The sequence below is a fragment of the Arachis ipaensis genome, chromosome B07 (genome assembly GCF_000816755.2).
Source record: "Arachis ipaensis cultivar K30076 chromosome B07, Araip1.1, whole genome shotgun sequence".
NCBI lineage: Eukaryota > Viridiplantae > Streptophyta > Magnoliopsida > Fabales > Fabaceae > Arachis > Arachis ipaensis.
The window spans coordinates 17643585-17661208 of NC_029791.2; the positions used below are offsets into that span (position 1 = coordinate 17643585).

Sequence of the window (17624 nt, forward strand, 5' to 3'; positions counted from 1 at the left end):
TTAAAAGCTTTGGCTTTTTCTGCTTGCTTTTTCTTTTTCTATTTTTTTCGCCTATTTTTATTTTATTTTTTTTTTCTGCAAGCTTTGTTCTTTGCTGCTTTTTCTTGCTTCAAGAATCATTTTTATGATTTTTCAGATTATCAAATAACATGTCTCCTAGTCATCATTCTTTCAAGAGCCAACATATTTAACATTCTTAAACAACAACTTCAAAAGACATATGCACTGTTCAAGCATACATTCAGTGAACTTCCACCTCTTCTCCAATCATGATGCTATGGATCATGATGGCCCGGTCTATAGTAACTTCAGACCGGTTGCTAGTGGGAATGATTGAGCATTGAATGAACTCCAACCATCCTCTAACTACAGGCTTAAGGTCCAGTCTTCTTAGTTGAACCGGTTTGCCTTTTGAGTCAATCTTCCATTGAGCTCCTTCTACACATATGTCCATGAGGACTTGGTCCAACCTTTGATCAAAGTTGACTCTCCTTGTGTAGGGGCGTGCGTTCTCTTCCATGTTTGGCAAGTTGAACGCCAACCTCACATTTTCCGGACTAAAATCTAAGTATTTCCCCCGAACCATGGTGAGATAATTCTTTGGGTTCGGGTTCTTACTTTGATCATGGTTCCTAGTGATCCATGCATTAGCATAGAACTCTTGAACCATTAGGATGCCGGCTTGTTGGATGGGGTTTGTTAGAACTTCCCAACCTCTTCTTTGAATTTCATGTCGGATCTCCAGATACTCATTTCTCTTGAGTTTAAAAGGGACCTCGGGGATCACCTTCTTCTTGGTCACAACATTATAGAAGTGGTCTTGATGGGCTTTGGAGATGAATCTTTCCATCTCCCATGACTCGGAGGTGGAAGCTTTTGTCTTCCCTTTCCCTTTTCTAGAGGATTCTCCGGTCTTAGGTGCCATCAATGGTAATGGAAAAACAAAACGCTTATGCTTTTACCACACCAAACTTAGAATTTTGCTTGCCCTCGAGCAAGAGAAGAAAGAATAGATGAAGAAGAAGAAGAAAATATGGAGAGGAGGGTGGAGGTGTGTTTCGGCCAAGAAGAGAAGAGAGGGTTATGTTGTGTGAAAATGAGGAAGAATGGAGGGCTATATATAAGGAAGGGAGGGGTGAAGGTTCGGCCATTTAGGGTGGGTTTGGGTGGGAAATTGATTTTGAATTTTGAAGGTAGGTGGAGTTTATGAGGTAGGTTTATGGGGAAGAGTGGATGGATGTGAGTGGTGAGGAGGTGATGGGGAAGAGAGATTGAGGTGATTGGTGAAGTGTTTTGGGGAAGAGTGTTTATGGGATTTTGTGAAAGAGAGTGGTGAGGGGTGAGAAGAAGTGAGTGGAGGTAGGTGGGGATCTTGTGGGGTCCACAGATCCTGAGGTGTTCAAGGATTTACAACCTTGCACCAAATTAGGCATGTAAAATGCCCTTGCACACAACTCTGGGCGTTCAGCGCTAGGTTGGTGCCCATTTTGGGCGTTCAACGCCCATTTGTTGCCCATTTCTGGCGTTGAATGCCAGAACCATGCTTGTTCTGAGCGTTCAGCGCCAGCTCCTCTCCAGGGTGCAATTCTGGCGTTCAGCGCCCAGATGCTGCCCATTTTGGGCGTTCAGCGCCCAGATACTGCCCATTTTGGGCGTTCAGCGCCAGAACCATGCTCTGTTCTGGCGTTGAATGCCAGGCAGATGCTTCCTCCAGGGTGTGATTTTTCTTCTGTTGTTTTTTATTCTGTTTTCAATTTTTATATTTATTTTATGACTCCTCATGATCATGAATCTATAAAGACATATAACTAAGAAAAATATAGTTAGATAAATAAAAATTGGGTTGCCTCCCAACAAGCGCTTCTTTAATGTCAATAGCTTGACAGTGGGCTCTCATGGAGCCTCACAGATGTAAGGGAGGTTCAACTTCCCAAGCATCAATGCCAAATAATTTGGCATTCGGCTTCATGATTGCACCAAGAAACTTGGCAGTTTGCTCTTCAGTAACATCCTCATTCTCTTCAGAAGAGGAATACTCATCAGAGCTCATGAATGGCATAAGGAGGTTCAATGGAATCTCTATGGTCTCTAGATGAGTCTCAGATTCCTTTGGTTCCTCAGAGAGAAACTCCTTATTGATCACTGGGAGTCCCAGGAGGTCTTCCTCCTTGGGATTCACGTCCTCCTCTCCCTCATTGGGTTCGGCCATTTTGGTTATGTCAATGGCCTTGCACTCTCCTTTTGAATTTTCTTCTGTATTGCTTGGGAGAGTACTAGGAGAGATTTCAGTGATCCTTTTACTCAGCTGGCCCACTTGTGCTTCCAAATTTTTAATGGAAGACATTGTTTCATTCATGAAACTTATAGTGGCCTTAGATAGATCAGAGACTAAGTTTGCTAAATTAGAAGTATTTTGTTCAGAGTTCTCTGTCTGTTGCTGAGTGGATAATGGAAAAGGTTTATTATTGTTAAACCTGTTTTTTCCACCATTATTAAAGCCTTGTTGAGGCCTTTGATCCTTCCATGAGAGATTTGGATGATTTCTCCATGATGGATTATAGGTGTTTCCATAAGGTTCACCTAAGTAATTCACCTCTGCTATTGCAGGATTTTCAGGATCATAAGCTTCTTCTTCATAAGAAGCCTCTTGAGTACTGTTGGATGCAGCTTGCACTCCATTCAGACTATGAGAAATCATATTGACTTGCTGAGTCAATATTTTGTTCTGAGCCAATATGGCATTCAAAGTATCAACTTCAAGAACTCCCTTCTTCATAGGAGTCCCATTATTCATAGGATTCCTTTCAGAAGTTTACATGAACTGGTTATTTACAACCATGTCAATGAGTTCTTGAGCTTCTGCAGGCGTTTTCTTTAGGTGAATGGATCCACCTGCAGAAGTATCCAATGACATCTTTGATAGCTCAGATAAACCATCATAGAATATATCCAGGATGGTCCATTCTGAAAGCATGTCAGAAGGACACTTTTTGGTCAACTGTTTGTATCTTTCCCAAGCTTCATAGAGGGATTCACCTTCTTTCTGTCTGAAGGTTTGAACATCCACTCTAAGCTTGCTCAGCTTTTGAGGAGGAAAGAACTTGGCTAAGAAAGCCGTGACCAGCTTATCCCAAGAGTTCAGGCTGTCTTTGGGTTGAGAGTCCAACCACACTCTAGCTCTGTCTCTTACAGCAAAAGGGAAAAGCATGAGCCTGTAGACTTCAGGATCGACTCCATTAGTCTTAACAGTATCACAAATCTGCAAGAATTCAGTTAAGAACTAAAAAGGATCTTCAGATGGAAGTCCAAAAAACTTGCAGTTCTGCTGCATCAGAAAAACTAGCTGAGGTTTTAGCTCAAAGTTGTTTGCTCCAATGGCAGGAATGGAGATGCTTCTTCCATGTAAATTGGAATTAGGTGCAGTAAAGTCACCAAGCATTCTCCTTGCATTATTATTATTTTCGGCTGCCATCTCCTCTTCCTATTTGAAAATTTCTGACAGGTGCTTGCTGGATAGTTGTGATTTAGCTTCTCTTAGTTTCCTCTTCAGAGTCCTTTCAGGTTCTGGGTCAGCTTCAACAAGAATGCCTTTTTCTTTGTCCCTGCTCATAAGAAAGAGAAGAGAAAAAGAAAAGAAGAGGAATCTTCTATGTCACAGTAAAGAGGTTCCTTATTGTTAGTAGAAGAAGAGAAGAAGAAGAAAAAATTCGAACACAGATAGAAGAAGGGGGTTCGAATTTGGTGAGTGATGTGAGGAAGGGGTGTTAGTAGATGAATAAATAAATAGAATAAGATGAGAGAGGGAGAGGATTTTCGAAAATAATTTTTGAAAAAGAGTTAGTAATTTTCGAAAATAGTTTTTTTTTTTTTTGAAAAATGTTAGTAATTTTCGAAAATTAAGATTTTAAAAATTGAAATAATTAGTTAATAAAAAAGAAATTTTGAAAAAGAGGGAAGATATTTTCAAAAATTAGAGAGAGAGAGTTAGTTAGGTGGTTTTGAAAAAGATAAGAAACAAACAAAAAGTTAGTTAGTTAGTTGAAACAAATTTTGAAAAGATAAGAAGTTAGGAAGTTAGAAAAGATATTTTGAAATCAAATTTTTGAAAAAGATAAGATGAGAAGATATTTTTGAAAAGATATGATAAAAATTAGTTTTTTTTTTTTGAAGAAAAATTTGATTTTTAAAATCACAATTAATGACTTGATTCACAAGAAATCATAAGATATGATTCTAGAACTTAAAGTTTGAATCTTTCTTAACAAGTAAGTAACAAACTTGAAATTTTTGAATCAAAACATTAATTGTTATTGTTATTTTTGAAAATTTGATATAAAAATAAGAAAAAGATTTTTGAAAATATTTTTTTTATAATTTTCGAAAATAACTAAGAAAAATGAAAAAGATTTGATTTTTGAAAAAGATTTTGAAAAAGATAAGATTTTTAAATTGAAAATTTGATTTGACTCATAAAAACAACTAGATTTTTTAAAAATTTTTGAAAAAGTCAAATCTAATTTTCGAAATTTTGAGAGAGAAAAAGGGAAAGATATTTTTTTTTTGAATTTTAAATGAAGAGAGAGAAAAACAAGAAAAATGATGCAATGCATGAAAGTTATGGATCAAAACGATGAATGCATGCAAGAATGCTATGAATGTCAAGATGAACACCAAGAACACTATGAAGATCAAGATGAACATCAAGAACTTATTTTTGAAAAATTTTAATGCAAAGGAAACATGCAAGACACCAAACTTAGAATTCTTTAATGCTTAGACACTAAGAATTCAAGAATGCATATGAAAAACAAGAAAAGACACAAAACATGCAAATGCAAAGATCAAATAAGAAGACTTACCAAGAACAACTTGAAGATCATGAAGAACACTATGAATGCATGATTTTTTTGAAAAATGCAAGATGCACATGCAATTGACACCAAACTTATAACATGACTCAAGACTCAAACAAGAACACAAAAAAAATATTTTTGATTTTTATGATTTTCTAATTTTTTTTTTGTATTTTTTTCGAAAATTATTTGAAAAACAAAAATAAGGATTTCAAAATCTTTAATATGAATTCCAGGGATCTTATGCTCTTTAGTCTAAAGCTCCAATCAAAGGGTCAGACATGGCTTAATAGCCATTCAAGCTTTAGAATAGATTTACATCCATTAAGGTGATTAGTCGAAGACCAATCCCAAAGGAGTTTGGGTATGGCTTTTCAGCCAGATAGGATTCAACATGTTACCATGAAACTCTAGAATTCATTCTTGAAAGTTTTGAAGCCATAGAATAATTTATTTTTGAAAACATTTTTATTTTAAAAAAATTTTTTTTTGAAAACAAAGGAGAAAATTTTGAAAGATTTTTGAAATTTTTTTGAAAAGAAAACAAAAAGAAAATTTACCTAATCTGAGCAATAAGATGAACCGTTAGTTGTCCAAACTCGAACAATCCCCGGCAACGGCGCCAAAAACTTTGTGGACGAAATTGTGATTACACTTTGATTATGTAAAATTCATTGCTCTTTCTTTCCCTGGCAATGGTGCCAAAAAAACATGATGCCAATACCATGGTTCACAACTTCGCACAACTAACCAGCAAGTGCACTGGGTCGTCCAAGTAATACCTTACGTGAGTAAGGGTCGAATCCCACGGAGATTGTTGGTATGAAGCAAGCTATAGTCACCTTGTAAATCTCAGTCAGGCAGATATAAAATAGTAATGGGGTTTTCGAAATTTAGTAATAAAAGAAGGATAGAAATACTTATGTAATTCATTGGTTAGAATTTCAGATAAGCGTATAGAGATGCTTTCGTTCCTCTGAACCTCTGCTTTCCTGCTATCTTCATCCAATCAATCTTACTCCTTTCTATGGCTGGCTTTATGTAAGGATGTCACCGGTGCCAATGGCTACTTTCGATCTCTCTCGGGAAAATGATCCAAATATTCTGTCACAGCACGGCTAATCGTCTGGAGGCATCACCTTTGTCGTTGGTTGCATCCTATTCCTCCCTGTGAAAATGATCCGATGCGCTGTCATTGCATGGCTAATCATCTGGAGGTTCTCGATCATACTGGAATAGGATTTACTATCCTTTTGTGTCTGTCACTACGCCCAGCACTCGCGAGTTTTGAGTTCGTCACAGTCATTCAATCCCAGAGTCCTACTCGGAATACCACGGACAAGGTTTAGACTTTCCGGACTCTCATGAATGCCGCCATCAATCTAGCTTATACCACGAAGATCCTAATATCTCGGACTCGGTCCCCTATATTAGTAATCTAAGAGATACTCGTTCAATCGAAGGTAGAACGGGAGTGGTTGTCAGGCACGCATTCATAGGGAATGATGATGATTGTCACGTTCATCACATTCAGGTTGAAGTGCGAATGAATATCTTAGAAGTGGAATAAGTTGAATTGAATGCCAGTTTTTGTGCCATTTTGGACGTTGAACTCCACTTTGTAGCTTGTTTCTGGCGCTGGACGCCAGAATTGGGCAGAGAGCTGGCGTTGAACGCCAGTTTGCGTCATCTAAACTTGGAAAAAGTATGGACTATTATATATTTCTGGAAAGCTCTGGATGTCTACTTTCCAACGCAATTGGAAGCGTACCATTTTGAGTTCTGTAGCTCCAAAAAATCTATTTTGAGTGCAGGGAGGTCAGAATCTAACAGCATCAGCAGTCCTTCTTCAACCTCTGAATCTGATTTTTGCTCAAGTCCCTCAATTTCAGCCAGAAAATACCTGAAATCACAGAAAAATACACAAACTCATAGTAAAGTCCAGAAATGTGAATTTAACATAAAAACTAATGAAAACATCCCTAAAAGTAACTAGATTCTACTAAAAATATACTAAAAATAATGTCAAAAAGCGTATAAATTATCCGCTCATCAGCTGCCGCTTATGTGGATGAATAGATGGTCTATTTGGCAACAGAGAAGACGAAGACTGATATATGTTCTATTTAATAGTATTATATATGTCAGACATAAATATACACAAAATTAAACACCTGAATATTTACCTTCACCTCATCATCAAGTATTTTTTGCGATGACCACTTGCCCATACTTGTTATAAACCCAAATCCAAATTTGTCCCTGTACCTTCAGCCCTATTGATGCAACTCCTAAGATTTCAACAGAACCAATGAAATTACTTTCGGATCTCTTCCAAAAATATGAAACACGTATCGAAATTTGTTTATATAATTGTAGAGAACCTTTTTACTTTTTAAATTTTTTATATACAAGGTTAAGACAGCACTACTATTCGCCTTTGTTTTGTAGGAGATTTTTTTGTTATTGTGACTTCATGTGCAAGTTCCACAGCTACAGCCATTGTTTTACCTTATAGTTTTGCAATTCAGAGGAATAAGTCAGCAATAATAAAAATTGCATGCAACCGCCTATCATTCAAGAAATTCATATCAAAGCATACAAAGAAAGAATGGCCCACAACTTATAGTTCAATATGATGCATGTGTAGTTTCCAATGATCATGATAAGGATATGTTCTTCTGGGAAGTAGAAATGGGGTGAAATTTTTACAACAAATTCTATGAGTAAAATTACACATGGACCACATCCATTGAAAATTTCCATCCCATCCTAGATAGCTAGGTATATCATCATTGATCGGGATACTTTTAATCATGTAAATCAATAACTATTTAAAGAATTAAAAAATGTAAAAGGATAAAAGATGCTATAACTTCAAAGTTTAAGATGAATCATATAGTTACTTACTTCTTTTGATCAATAGAATAAATCAAATGGAGATTAACAGGAAAAGGGACATCTAAAAGGAAATAGGATTCAAACTGAAGAAAGAGAGATATGCAAGCACGTAGCATTCTTTTTTACCCAAAAAAAGGCTCTTTTTTCACCTGTCTAATATAATGTTCCAACTAATCTAGGTCGAGATAAGTCTAACAAAATTCATCTAATGCTATTTTGATTCAAATAAATCCATTAAGATAATAACATAATAAAGAAAAGGGGGATCTTTATTTACTTGAGGTGATGAAGATCGGAGAGGGTGTAATGGAGCTTGATGCAGCCAAACTCAGAGGCGGGCATGGTGAGGTAGATGCAGAAGGCTGGTGGCGAAGAGGAAGAATACGGCAACGGCGGCCAGCAAATTGGCATCTGTTGAGAGGGAACTTCTCCGATTTCGGCTTCTTGGCGGCGGGGGAGTCGTCCTCGCCATTGTTCTCGAGGTCCCTGAGGAGCAACTTACCAGTATCGACCGTCGTGATGCTCCGTGATGCTGGCATCATCGTCGGCAAAAGGTGGGTCCAATCACGGCGCTGGCATTCAGGGGTCTATGGAATGGAATTTGAGTAATTACTTGAAAATAAAATTAGGGGAATTGGGAACCCTAAAGATAGGATCTTTGAGCTACAATTTCAATTTGAATTCGAATGCGAAAGCGTGTGGTGTTGTGTTGTGATGTGAGATAGAAGGATTTGTGAGAGAGACGAGAACATGAACAGGATACTCGTGTCGCTACCGCAAATCCGAACCGCGCACAATGCTACGTGGATGAGATAGCTAACAGATTTGGCAGAGCAGAAGAGGGAGCAGAAGAAGCAGAGGAGCTAGCACAATATAGAAACTTTTGAGAGGTGCAGAGATGGTGATGAAAGTTGGAGAGAAGAGAACTGTGTTGTAACTAGTGAGAGTAAAAAAAATCAGAATGAGAATTGAGATAGAGATCTGAGAAAAAGAGACATCTAATAAAACCCTGAAAAAAAAGCAAATAGCAGCTTCTCTTAAATCTGTCATAAAAATCGCTGCTAAATTGCAGATAGCAGGTATTTTTAAAACCGATTCTAATAAAGCATTGCTATCTGCCGTGTGTCTTGTAGTATTGCAATTTTTCCGTGCATCAGAATGACATAAACCCTCCTATTTGATTGAAGTACGATGCACATGCCTGACTTTCATTGATAGATAGTCAATCACAATTCACAAGTGTTGTGCCAGAAAAGGACTTAGAAGAGGAGTCACGTTTCTTTGTTTCTAGTTTTCCTTTTTTTGGATAATATTAAACCATCTTTTGTGGACAACGGGGAATGAGGAGTATATATATATAACACCATATATTAAGGGATTGTTTTATCTTTTTTATCCTAATAATAAGATTGCGATGTATCTGGTTTAAATAAATTGTCCTATTTTTGGTTAATTTTTTGTGTATTTTTTATTTTTTAAAAAATTCATCGATAAAAAATAAAAAATCTTTTATACCATATACAAAAGAGACATATTTATTTGTCGGTGCAATTCCGGAAAACACATGTGTAATTAGTTGTCTACATCTTTTAAATTGAATTAGAATTGCAATTCAAGAGTGTATTATTTGGCTCCTTGGGTCGGTCCCTTGGGGGATCCAAGAGATGTCAATTGAAATATAATTGGAAGAAAACTTGTTTATGTCTGCTTCTATTATTTATGTTTAGTCTTCTGTTTGGTTTTTTCGAGTTTGGACTCTTTCTCACCACAAAGCTTCAGCCTATCCTCTTTTTCGTTACTTTATTTTATTTATTTTAGGTTAAATGCTAGAAAATTATTAGAATTTGTTGTTTTTGATCATCAATTAGTTATTTATATTTAAAAATATGAAATAAAATATATTGTTGTATTATCAAATTAGACTAAAAAAATTAAATTGATAATTAAATAATAATAAAAAATAATAAATTTTAATAATTTCTAATATTTTTTTAGAAACGAATATACAAAAAATATATCTTTTTTATTTGTCGGTGCAATTCCGAAAAACAGTATATATTTAGTCTCATGATGAGAGGAATATTTTATAAGTTCACTTCAAAATATAACTACATACATTATATTACATTACTTGCACTCCATCCTGCTTTAATTTCGTCCCAATTCACAAATGGCTCCTGCATCAGAATCCAATGCAAAGCTACTTGAGATCCTCAAGCTACCACAAGATGAAGAAGAAGTAGATGTCTTCTTGTTTTCTCAAATGGCATGGTCAATTGTGGTTCCAATGGTTGTGAGGACCACAATAGAGCTTGGTGTATTTGACATCATAGCAAAAGAAGGCAAAGGTGCAAAGCTCTCAGCAAAAGATATTGCGGATCACATTGGAAGCAACAACCCTGAAGCAGCATCAATGTTGGATCGTCTTCTTAGGCTTCTTGCAAGTCATTCATTACTGTCTTGTTCTGTTGTTAAAGATCCAGTAGAAAGCTCTAATAACTTGCATCAGAGGCTGTATAGCCTCTCACCTGTTTCCAAATATTTTGTGGGTGATGCTGATGGTGTATCTTTGGGACCTTCCTTGTTGCTGCATCTAGATAAAGTCTTTACCCAAAGTTGGTTAGTATATAAATAGATACATATCACTCATGTTAGGAGTACATAAAAATTAGTTATTAAAGTTGAATATATATTAAAATATAAAATAAATATTAAAAATAAATTAAATGGTAGGTTCAACGAGGTCTTCAACAAAGCAATGCACAACTCCTCCACTTTATTAATGAAGAGGATTCTTGATGTCTACAAAGGCTTCGACCACATCAATAAACTAGTGGATGTTGGTGGTGGTGTTGGGGCAACTATCAAATTAATCACTTCCAAACACCCTCATATTCTTGGTATCAATTTTGATTTGCCTCATGTCATAGAATGTGCCTCAGCCTATGATGATGGTATGTGTGATAATTTATTATTTGTTTGATTTTAGCCCGCGTTTTCACTTTTTTTTTTCACCATTTATTCTTTCGTTAAAGGTTCAATAATCCTTTAGATATATTGTTTTTAAGATAAACAATAGAGATAAAGCAAAACAGAACGAAGTATATATATAATATAGGAAAAGTCTAGGGGTCAGCAACTTTGTTAAATTCTGGCCAGTATATAATCAGTAAAGAAAAGTGAACCATTGGATGAAACTTCACACCAATCTTACACCATTAAAATCATCATTGATGACTATTTGATGGCTACAAATCACAAAAGTTGCTGCCCCTAGCATTCCTCGTGTGTATATATATATATATATATATATAGTTGTTCAGTAGTTTATTATTATATATAGATTTTTCCTTTTAAAGGAAATATGACCAATGACAATTATATTTTCTAATAATGTTGCAGCCGTGGAACACGTGGGAGGAGATATGTTTGAGAGTGTTCCTAATGGAGATGCCATTTTCATGAAGGTGGGAGGAATATATATTATGCTTTTTGGAGCTTTTCATTACTTAATTTTTTTGTTGATTTGCTTAGCTGATATAATTAGCGCTAAAAACTTAAAATCTATTGTAGAGAGAGAAAGTCTGATTTGTTAACCATATATCATTTGTTATACAACTTTTTTTAGAGGAATGGAAAAAAACATGTAAAGTCTAAAAACAAATTTTAAAATTAAATAAAAACAAACATTAAAAAATTATTATAAAAAGAATATTCAAAATTTAATAAAAATAAACATAAAAAAATGTAGCAAGAAGAAACATTTAAAACTTAACAAAAAAAAGATTTCCACAGTTATTTTAAAAAAATTCAAAATCTAATTAAGGTTCCAAGTAAATTGAGGAGGGAAGTTAAGTCAAGGAATCACTTGTAATGCTTAAAAATAAATTATGTAAATAGAGAAGAAGAAGAGTGAGATCACGATATATACTAGTTTAGCTATGAAGTGTAATGTGGCCTACGTCCAGTTTTCGCCACAATTATGGTGAAATTTTCACTATAACCAATTTGGATTACAAACTCCAATAATACCAAAAGATTCACACTCTTGTAAACTCACCTAAGTTATCCCAAACTTAGTCACTCACATAGGTATTAATCTTACCTAGTTAACGAGAACCAAGTGCACTCTAACCCAACATACTTTTCGAAATTAAACCCTCAAACAAAATGAAAATTGGCTTATGTATGCTCTATTTTTTTTTTTTTTGGCTTCTTGTATCTCTTAAAAAAAAAAACTTAATTCTAGAAAAAAAAAAAAAAAAGTAAGAACACACATAATAAAACAAAGGAACAGAGACTAGGTGTTTCAGATAAGAAATAATCGAGTTGCCCTTCCTCCTTGGATCAAATTTTTTTATAGAGTATGATATCTTCCCATTTATCTTGATAAAATGCAGTCTATCCAATTGCTCGTGAGCTTGATTCTTGAAGCGTCTTTTACTGTTTTGATTGTTCAATCTGTTTCCAAACTTGTCTTGATATGATATTTATATTAGTGTTGTTGATTTGCACAATTTTACCTTGCTTGATTGATTATCCTTGATTAATTCCTATAATACTCATCATAATAAATTAGTTATACTAGGAAATAATTAATTATGTTTGTCATCACAAGGTACCAAATCAAATTTTGACTCAACACCTAATAAAAAGAGACAACAAAAAATATTAATTAAAGAACATCCAAAGACTAAGAATAAAAATATCTAAAACTATTAAAAAAATCATCTAAAATCTAAAAAAAAGACACATATAAGACACATAAAATTTAGGAGAAAGAAATATCCAAATCAAGTAAAAAAATAATCCAAAACCTACAAGGAGAAGAACACCATTGTAAAAACAATATCCAAAACCTAATAAAAAGAATACCTGAAAAGAAACATAAAAAACCTAACAAAAACGAGATATCCAAAATCATTTTAAAAAATTCAAAACCTAACAAAATGAGACATCCAAAATTATTAGAAAGATCATCTAAATACTAAGAAAAGAAACATCTAAAACTATTTTAAAAAATCATCAAAAACCTAAAAAGAAGAAATAACTGAAACCTAGGAGAAAGAAACATCCAAAACTAATAAAAAGAATCATCTAAAACTAAGAAGAAGAAAAATAGCATGAGGAGATGATGGAGGTGGAGGCTGCAGTCTTCAATGTCGTTTGAGGAGAGAAGTGAGACATCGTGGGTGTGGAAGGCATCGTCGGAGAAAGAGAAGGGAATGGCGGTGTCATCAGAGAAGAGAAGGGAGACACCATGGGTGTGAAGGAGTCATAATCGTTGGAGGTGAGAATGAAGTCGTTATTATTTGGAGGAGGGAAGAGAGAGGCCATAGGTGTGGAAGGCATCGTCGTCATCAGAGGAAGGAATGGCATCGTCGGAGGAGGAGATAAAAGAGACGCTGCTGGTGTGAAAGGTGTCATTATCGTTGGAGCTGAGAATAGAGTCATCATCGTTGGAGGAGATAATGGAGACGTCGAAGGGTTAGAAGGCGTCGTTGGAAGGTTTTTTTGTGTTTTTTTTTAATTTTAAAAACATATTCTTTTTTAATTTTAAAATCAAAATTTTCACTAATTAACTGTAATTGATTGCATCCTAGCTAGTTATCTATACTTTTTCTTTTTTATTAGGCTTTATTTTCTTTAAAGAAGAACTAACAATAATGATGTGACATAATTCTTCTAAATGTTTCTTTAATCAAGGATAAGAAAGATAATGTCGATCAATCATGTGTTTGAGGTTAATCAATAAGAGAAATAATAAAATAATTTTTCTTTTTGTGGGATACATTCACTTTAAATTTTAAAACTCACCCTCTCATTATTATACAATACGTACCTGTCAATGTGGGCTATAAAGGGGGAACAAGTCCTCGGCTAGCCTGCTTGATGGGTTTTTGGTGCCAATGAATAATGGGGGTATATATATAACAACTTGAGTATTAAGGACTCTCGATAGAATAGGAGCTTTCTCTCAAGAGGGGAGGTTTGGTATCTCCCAAAAGGAGATATAACTTCATCTACAATATTCATCCTGAGTTTTATACATATATCACAGATATTGTATCTTATAAGCTTCCATCAACTTTATAACATACACATATTTCATCTCTTCTCAACCTTTATAAACATCAAGTCTTGCTGTTCTGTTACTGTCTGGCAGAAACAAGCCTAAATGATGGAGGATGTAAACAATACCAAAGCTGATCCTATAAAAAAAATTATCACCATTAGCAAAACAAGGAATAAAGGTTTTAAAGCAGATTGTATTCACTTGGTAGGAAAAATCATTTCAAAAAATAAAATTAGCTTCAAAGCATGCAAAAACACCTTGATGGGAATATGGGGCAACCCAGAGGGAGTTAGTATATCAACTTCAAGAACAAAAGTAATTGCCTACAGATACTAAAATGAGGCCCATGGAATGTTCGAGGTGCACTATTAAACCTACAGTTGTGGTCATCTAATGAAGCAATAATAGAAGTTAACCACTGATTTCTTGAATTTTAGGTTCAAATGTATGGGATCCCTCTGGATTATATCAATAGAGATACGACAAGGAAGATAAGGAAAAGGATGGGCATCTTAATATAAGTGGAGAACCCTCTAAAAAGCATTACATTAGATAGAACATTTTTAAGAGCCAGGGTTGCAATGGATTTCACAGAGTCTTTGCCAACAGGATTATGGCTAGCTAGGGATGGATTACCCATGACTTGGGTAGACTTTTAATATGAAAGGCTCATGGACTGTTATTGTCTGAATTGTGGCATCATTGGCCATAACAAAAAAGAATGCAGGAACATCACAGCTTTGTCCTTATGAGGTCTAACCCAGCCCTGGCATACAGTAGGTCTTAGAGTAAACAAGGTCAGAAAATTAGATTGATGGGAAGAAAGAGAAGAAGAAAACTTGCAATAGGACCATGAAGAGGAGGCGCATGAATTGCCAATCGTGATGAAAGTGGTATAATGTAATTAAGAATCTATAGCAAGGGGAGCAGGTCATAATTTGGGAAAAAGTAGGCAGCTAATCAGAGAACATGCTAGAGAAAAAGTGAGAGAAATGGAGGAGAAAAATTAAACTTCAGAGTAGGTGAATATAATCGAATTTCCAGCTTGGAGAGAGAGAGAAAATCAAGGGATTGAGGGAAGGAGGCAATGCCCTACCCTGCGAGTGGCGCCAAACATCTAAGGGAGACAGAAACAAAAAAATATAATGGTGGGCCAAAATAGCACAAGCCCAATAAGAAGAAGTGTCTGTCCCAAATATATTGATAGAAAAACAAAATGGAAAAGTCTAGGGGGCCAGCATCTTTGTTAAATTCTGGCCAGCATGTAACCAGCAAAAAAAAGTGAGCCATTGGATGAAATATCACATCAATCTCACACCATTAAAACCATCATTAATGGCTATTTGATGGCTACAAATCACAAAAGTCGTTGGCCCACTAACATTCCTCAAACAAAATATACAGTTTGGAAAGCATGAAAGCCAAGTGGGTCTTATAGAAAAAGAGATGGGAAGACAGAAAAAGGACATAGTGAAAATTTTTCAAGATCAAGCTATGAGGGAGGAAAGTAAAAAACGATAGAAAGCCTAGACTATGAAAGAAAAAGGGGTGGAGGTTCAGGTACCAATCAGGGAACTTTTAATACAAAAATTTAAAAGCATATGTTTGGAAAAGATATACCGAGATGATAGTGCAAAAGAAAGGAGTGAAGAACAGCACAAGGGAAAAGCTGGGAAAGGAAAAAAAATAAATTCATGATGTTTGAAATGGTTCTTGCTATTTCGTTGAGCTGGCTAGCGATGAGGAAGGAGAAAGAAGGGAAGAGGCATTCATGGAAACAGAGACTAAGGGTTGGGAAATTGAACTCGCAGAAAACATGAATAACAAGCTAAAGTTAAAGAGGAAGAGAGAAGAAACAAAGATACTGCTAATGGAAGGCATTGAGGGATGTAATGAAGATCAAGAAGCTGACAATGGCCAGAAAAAGAAGAGCAAAGTAGAAGGTACAAGATGGGAACTAGCAGGGACGTTGGTGAAAGAAGGATATGTACATGAACACAACACACTCCACAAGGCTGAGGAGGCGGGCCATAACAAGCTCCACGTGAAACCATGAAGTTTATTAGTTGGAACTGTCGCAGAGTAGCGGCGCTCGCGACGGTGTCAGAATTAATAGAGCTGTGTAGAAATTTCAAACCAGTAATCATGTTCTTAATAGAAACTAGAGCTAAATTATGTAAGATAAATAGGCTTAGAAAAAAGCTTTGTTTTGATCATTTCTTTTGTATAGAACTTCGAAAATTATCCGGCAATCTATGTTTATTTGGAATGATAGTATGAATATTAATATCTATTCTTAGAATGATAGATTAATTAAAACTCATATAAAGAATAGGAAAGGTGCAAGTTGGGAATGTAATTTTGTTTATGGTGATCCAAAATATAAGAATAGAAAATTACAATAGAGGGAGTTCACAACCCTGGATATAAATGCAGATCCTCCGAGTTTGTTCATTGATGACTTCAATGATATTTTGCAACAAGAAGATAAGATTGGCTTACATCCGAAGCCTAGGGAATAGATGATAGAGTTTAGAGAGATTGTAGATAGAAACAAGCTAATGGATATTGAATTAAAAGGAATAAGCTTCACATGGTTCAATAATACAAGAAATGGGTTTGTTACAAGAGAAAGAATTGACAGGACTATGGTGAATTGGAAATGTAGGAATTTATACTAGCATGCGACACTAGTAACACAAACTGCAATGAGCTTAGACTACTGCCCTATTATCCTGGAACTGGAGCCGACAAGAAGGAGTAGCAAATTGTTCAGGTACGAAGCATTTTGGGAGGATCATGGTCAATGCAAAGAGGTCATAAGTAGGGGGCTGGACATGCAGCGGAAGAACAAAAGATAATTGGGAGAAGATAAAGAGAAAAATGTCAAATTGCAAAGGAGAATTGTAAAAATAGAGTAATGGTGCATTCCCAAGAGCAGACAAAGAGATTGTAAGAAAAAAAGCCGGTTAGAAAAGTTGTTAGAATCAGAACTCACTGAAGAACATCAAGAAGAAAGTTGCAAAGTTAAAAAAGAAATTCATAATTATGAAAGAGAGAAGAAAAATTTTGAGGTCAGTAGTAAATAATTAAGTGGCTCAAGTGGGGGATAAAAACACCACATTCTTTCATGCTACTACCATTCAAAGGTGGGATAAGAATAGGATTGAAAAGTTGAGGAATACTAATGGCGAGTGGGTCAATGGGAAAAAAGAGGTTATGAAGTTAATTGAAGAACATTTTTCAAACCTATTTAAGATAACGGGAAGACCATGCATGGAGGAATGTGTGAGCAAGATTCCAAAGAGGGTCACCAAGGAAATAAATGTAGAATTAGTTAAGGAAGTGACTGATAAAGAGATTAAGGATGCAGTTTTCAGTATGGGCAGCTTGAAAGCACCCGGACCGGATGGACTAAATGGACTTTTCTTTCAGAAACATTGGGATGTTGTAGAGGAGGATGTGTGTGTAGTAATAAAGGATTGTTTTGCAAACCAAAAGCTACCAAAGGACTTTGGGGAAACAATTGTGGTGCTTATTCCAAAAACTAAGAACCCAAAAAACTTGAACCAACTGAGGTCTATTAGTTGCTGCAACTTCATCTATAAAATAATCTCAAAGATTATGGTTTGAAGGTTGAAAGAATTTATGGACCGCATCATTTTTCCAATTCAAATCTCATTCGTGGGAGGAAGACTCATTCAGGATAATATCATAATAGTGTAAGAAACTTTTCATAGTTTATCAAAAAAAGAAAAGAGGAGAACACAAAGTTTGGCAGTTAAGCTCGATAT

At 35.4% G+C, this 17624-nt stretch overlaps 1 protein-coding gene and 1 pseudogene across 3 annotated transcripts; one reads left to right on the forward strand and one right to left on the reverse strand.

Moving 5' to 3' along the window:
• On the reverse strand, positions 6698-9056 carry LOC107608338. Of its 3 annotated transcripts, XR_001612821.2 has the most exons (3): positions 8032-9056; positions 7040-7144; positions 6698-6756 (listed from the first exon to the last, which is right to left on the reverse strand). XR_001612821.2 is itself a non-coding variant. In XM_016310156.2 (2 exons), exons 1-2 carry the CDS (start codon positions 8294-8296, stop codon positions 7053-7055), a joined length of 357 nt encoding a protein of 118 aa, XP_016165642.1. In that variant the 5' UTR covers positions 8297-9056; the 3' UTR covers positions 6844-7052. The 3 variants fall into 3 exon arrangements, 2 of the variants coding, with proteins under 2 accessions (XP_016165642.1, XP_020963081.1); XM_016310156.2 differs by lacking the exon at positions 6698-6756 and having other exon boundaries at positions 6844-7144; XM_021107422.1 differs by lacking the exons at positions 6698-6756; positions 7040-7144 and adding an exon at positions 7151-7364.
• The window catches only part of LOC107609368, a 17467-nt pseudogene continuing 9688 nt past the window's right edge, over positions 9846-17624 (forward strand).

Bases quoted from the DNA above. Each gene is read 5' to 3' on its own strand.
- LOC107608338 (XM_021107422.1), bottom strand. From the start codon at position 8,296: ATGATGCCAGCATCACGGAGCATCACGACGGTCGATACTGGTAAGTTG. The intron at 7,365-8,031 runs GTAAATAAAGAT...CAAAACTATAAG, and splicing joins TCCGATCTTCATCACCTCAA to GTAAAACAATGGCTGTAGCT.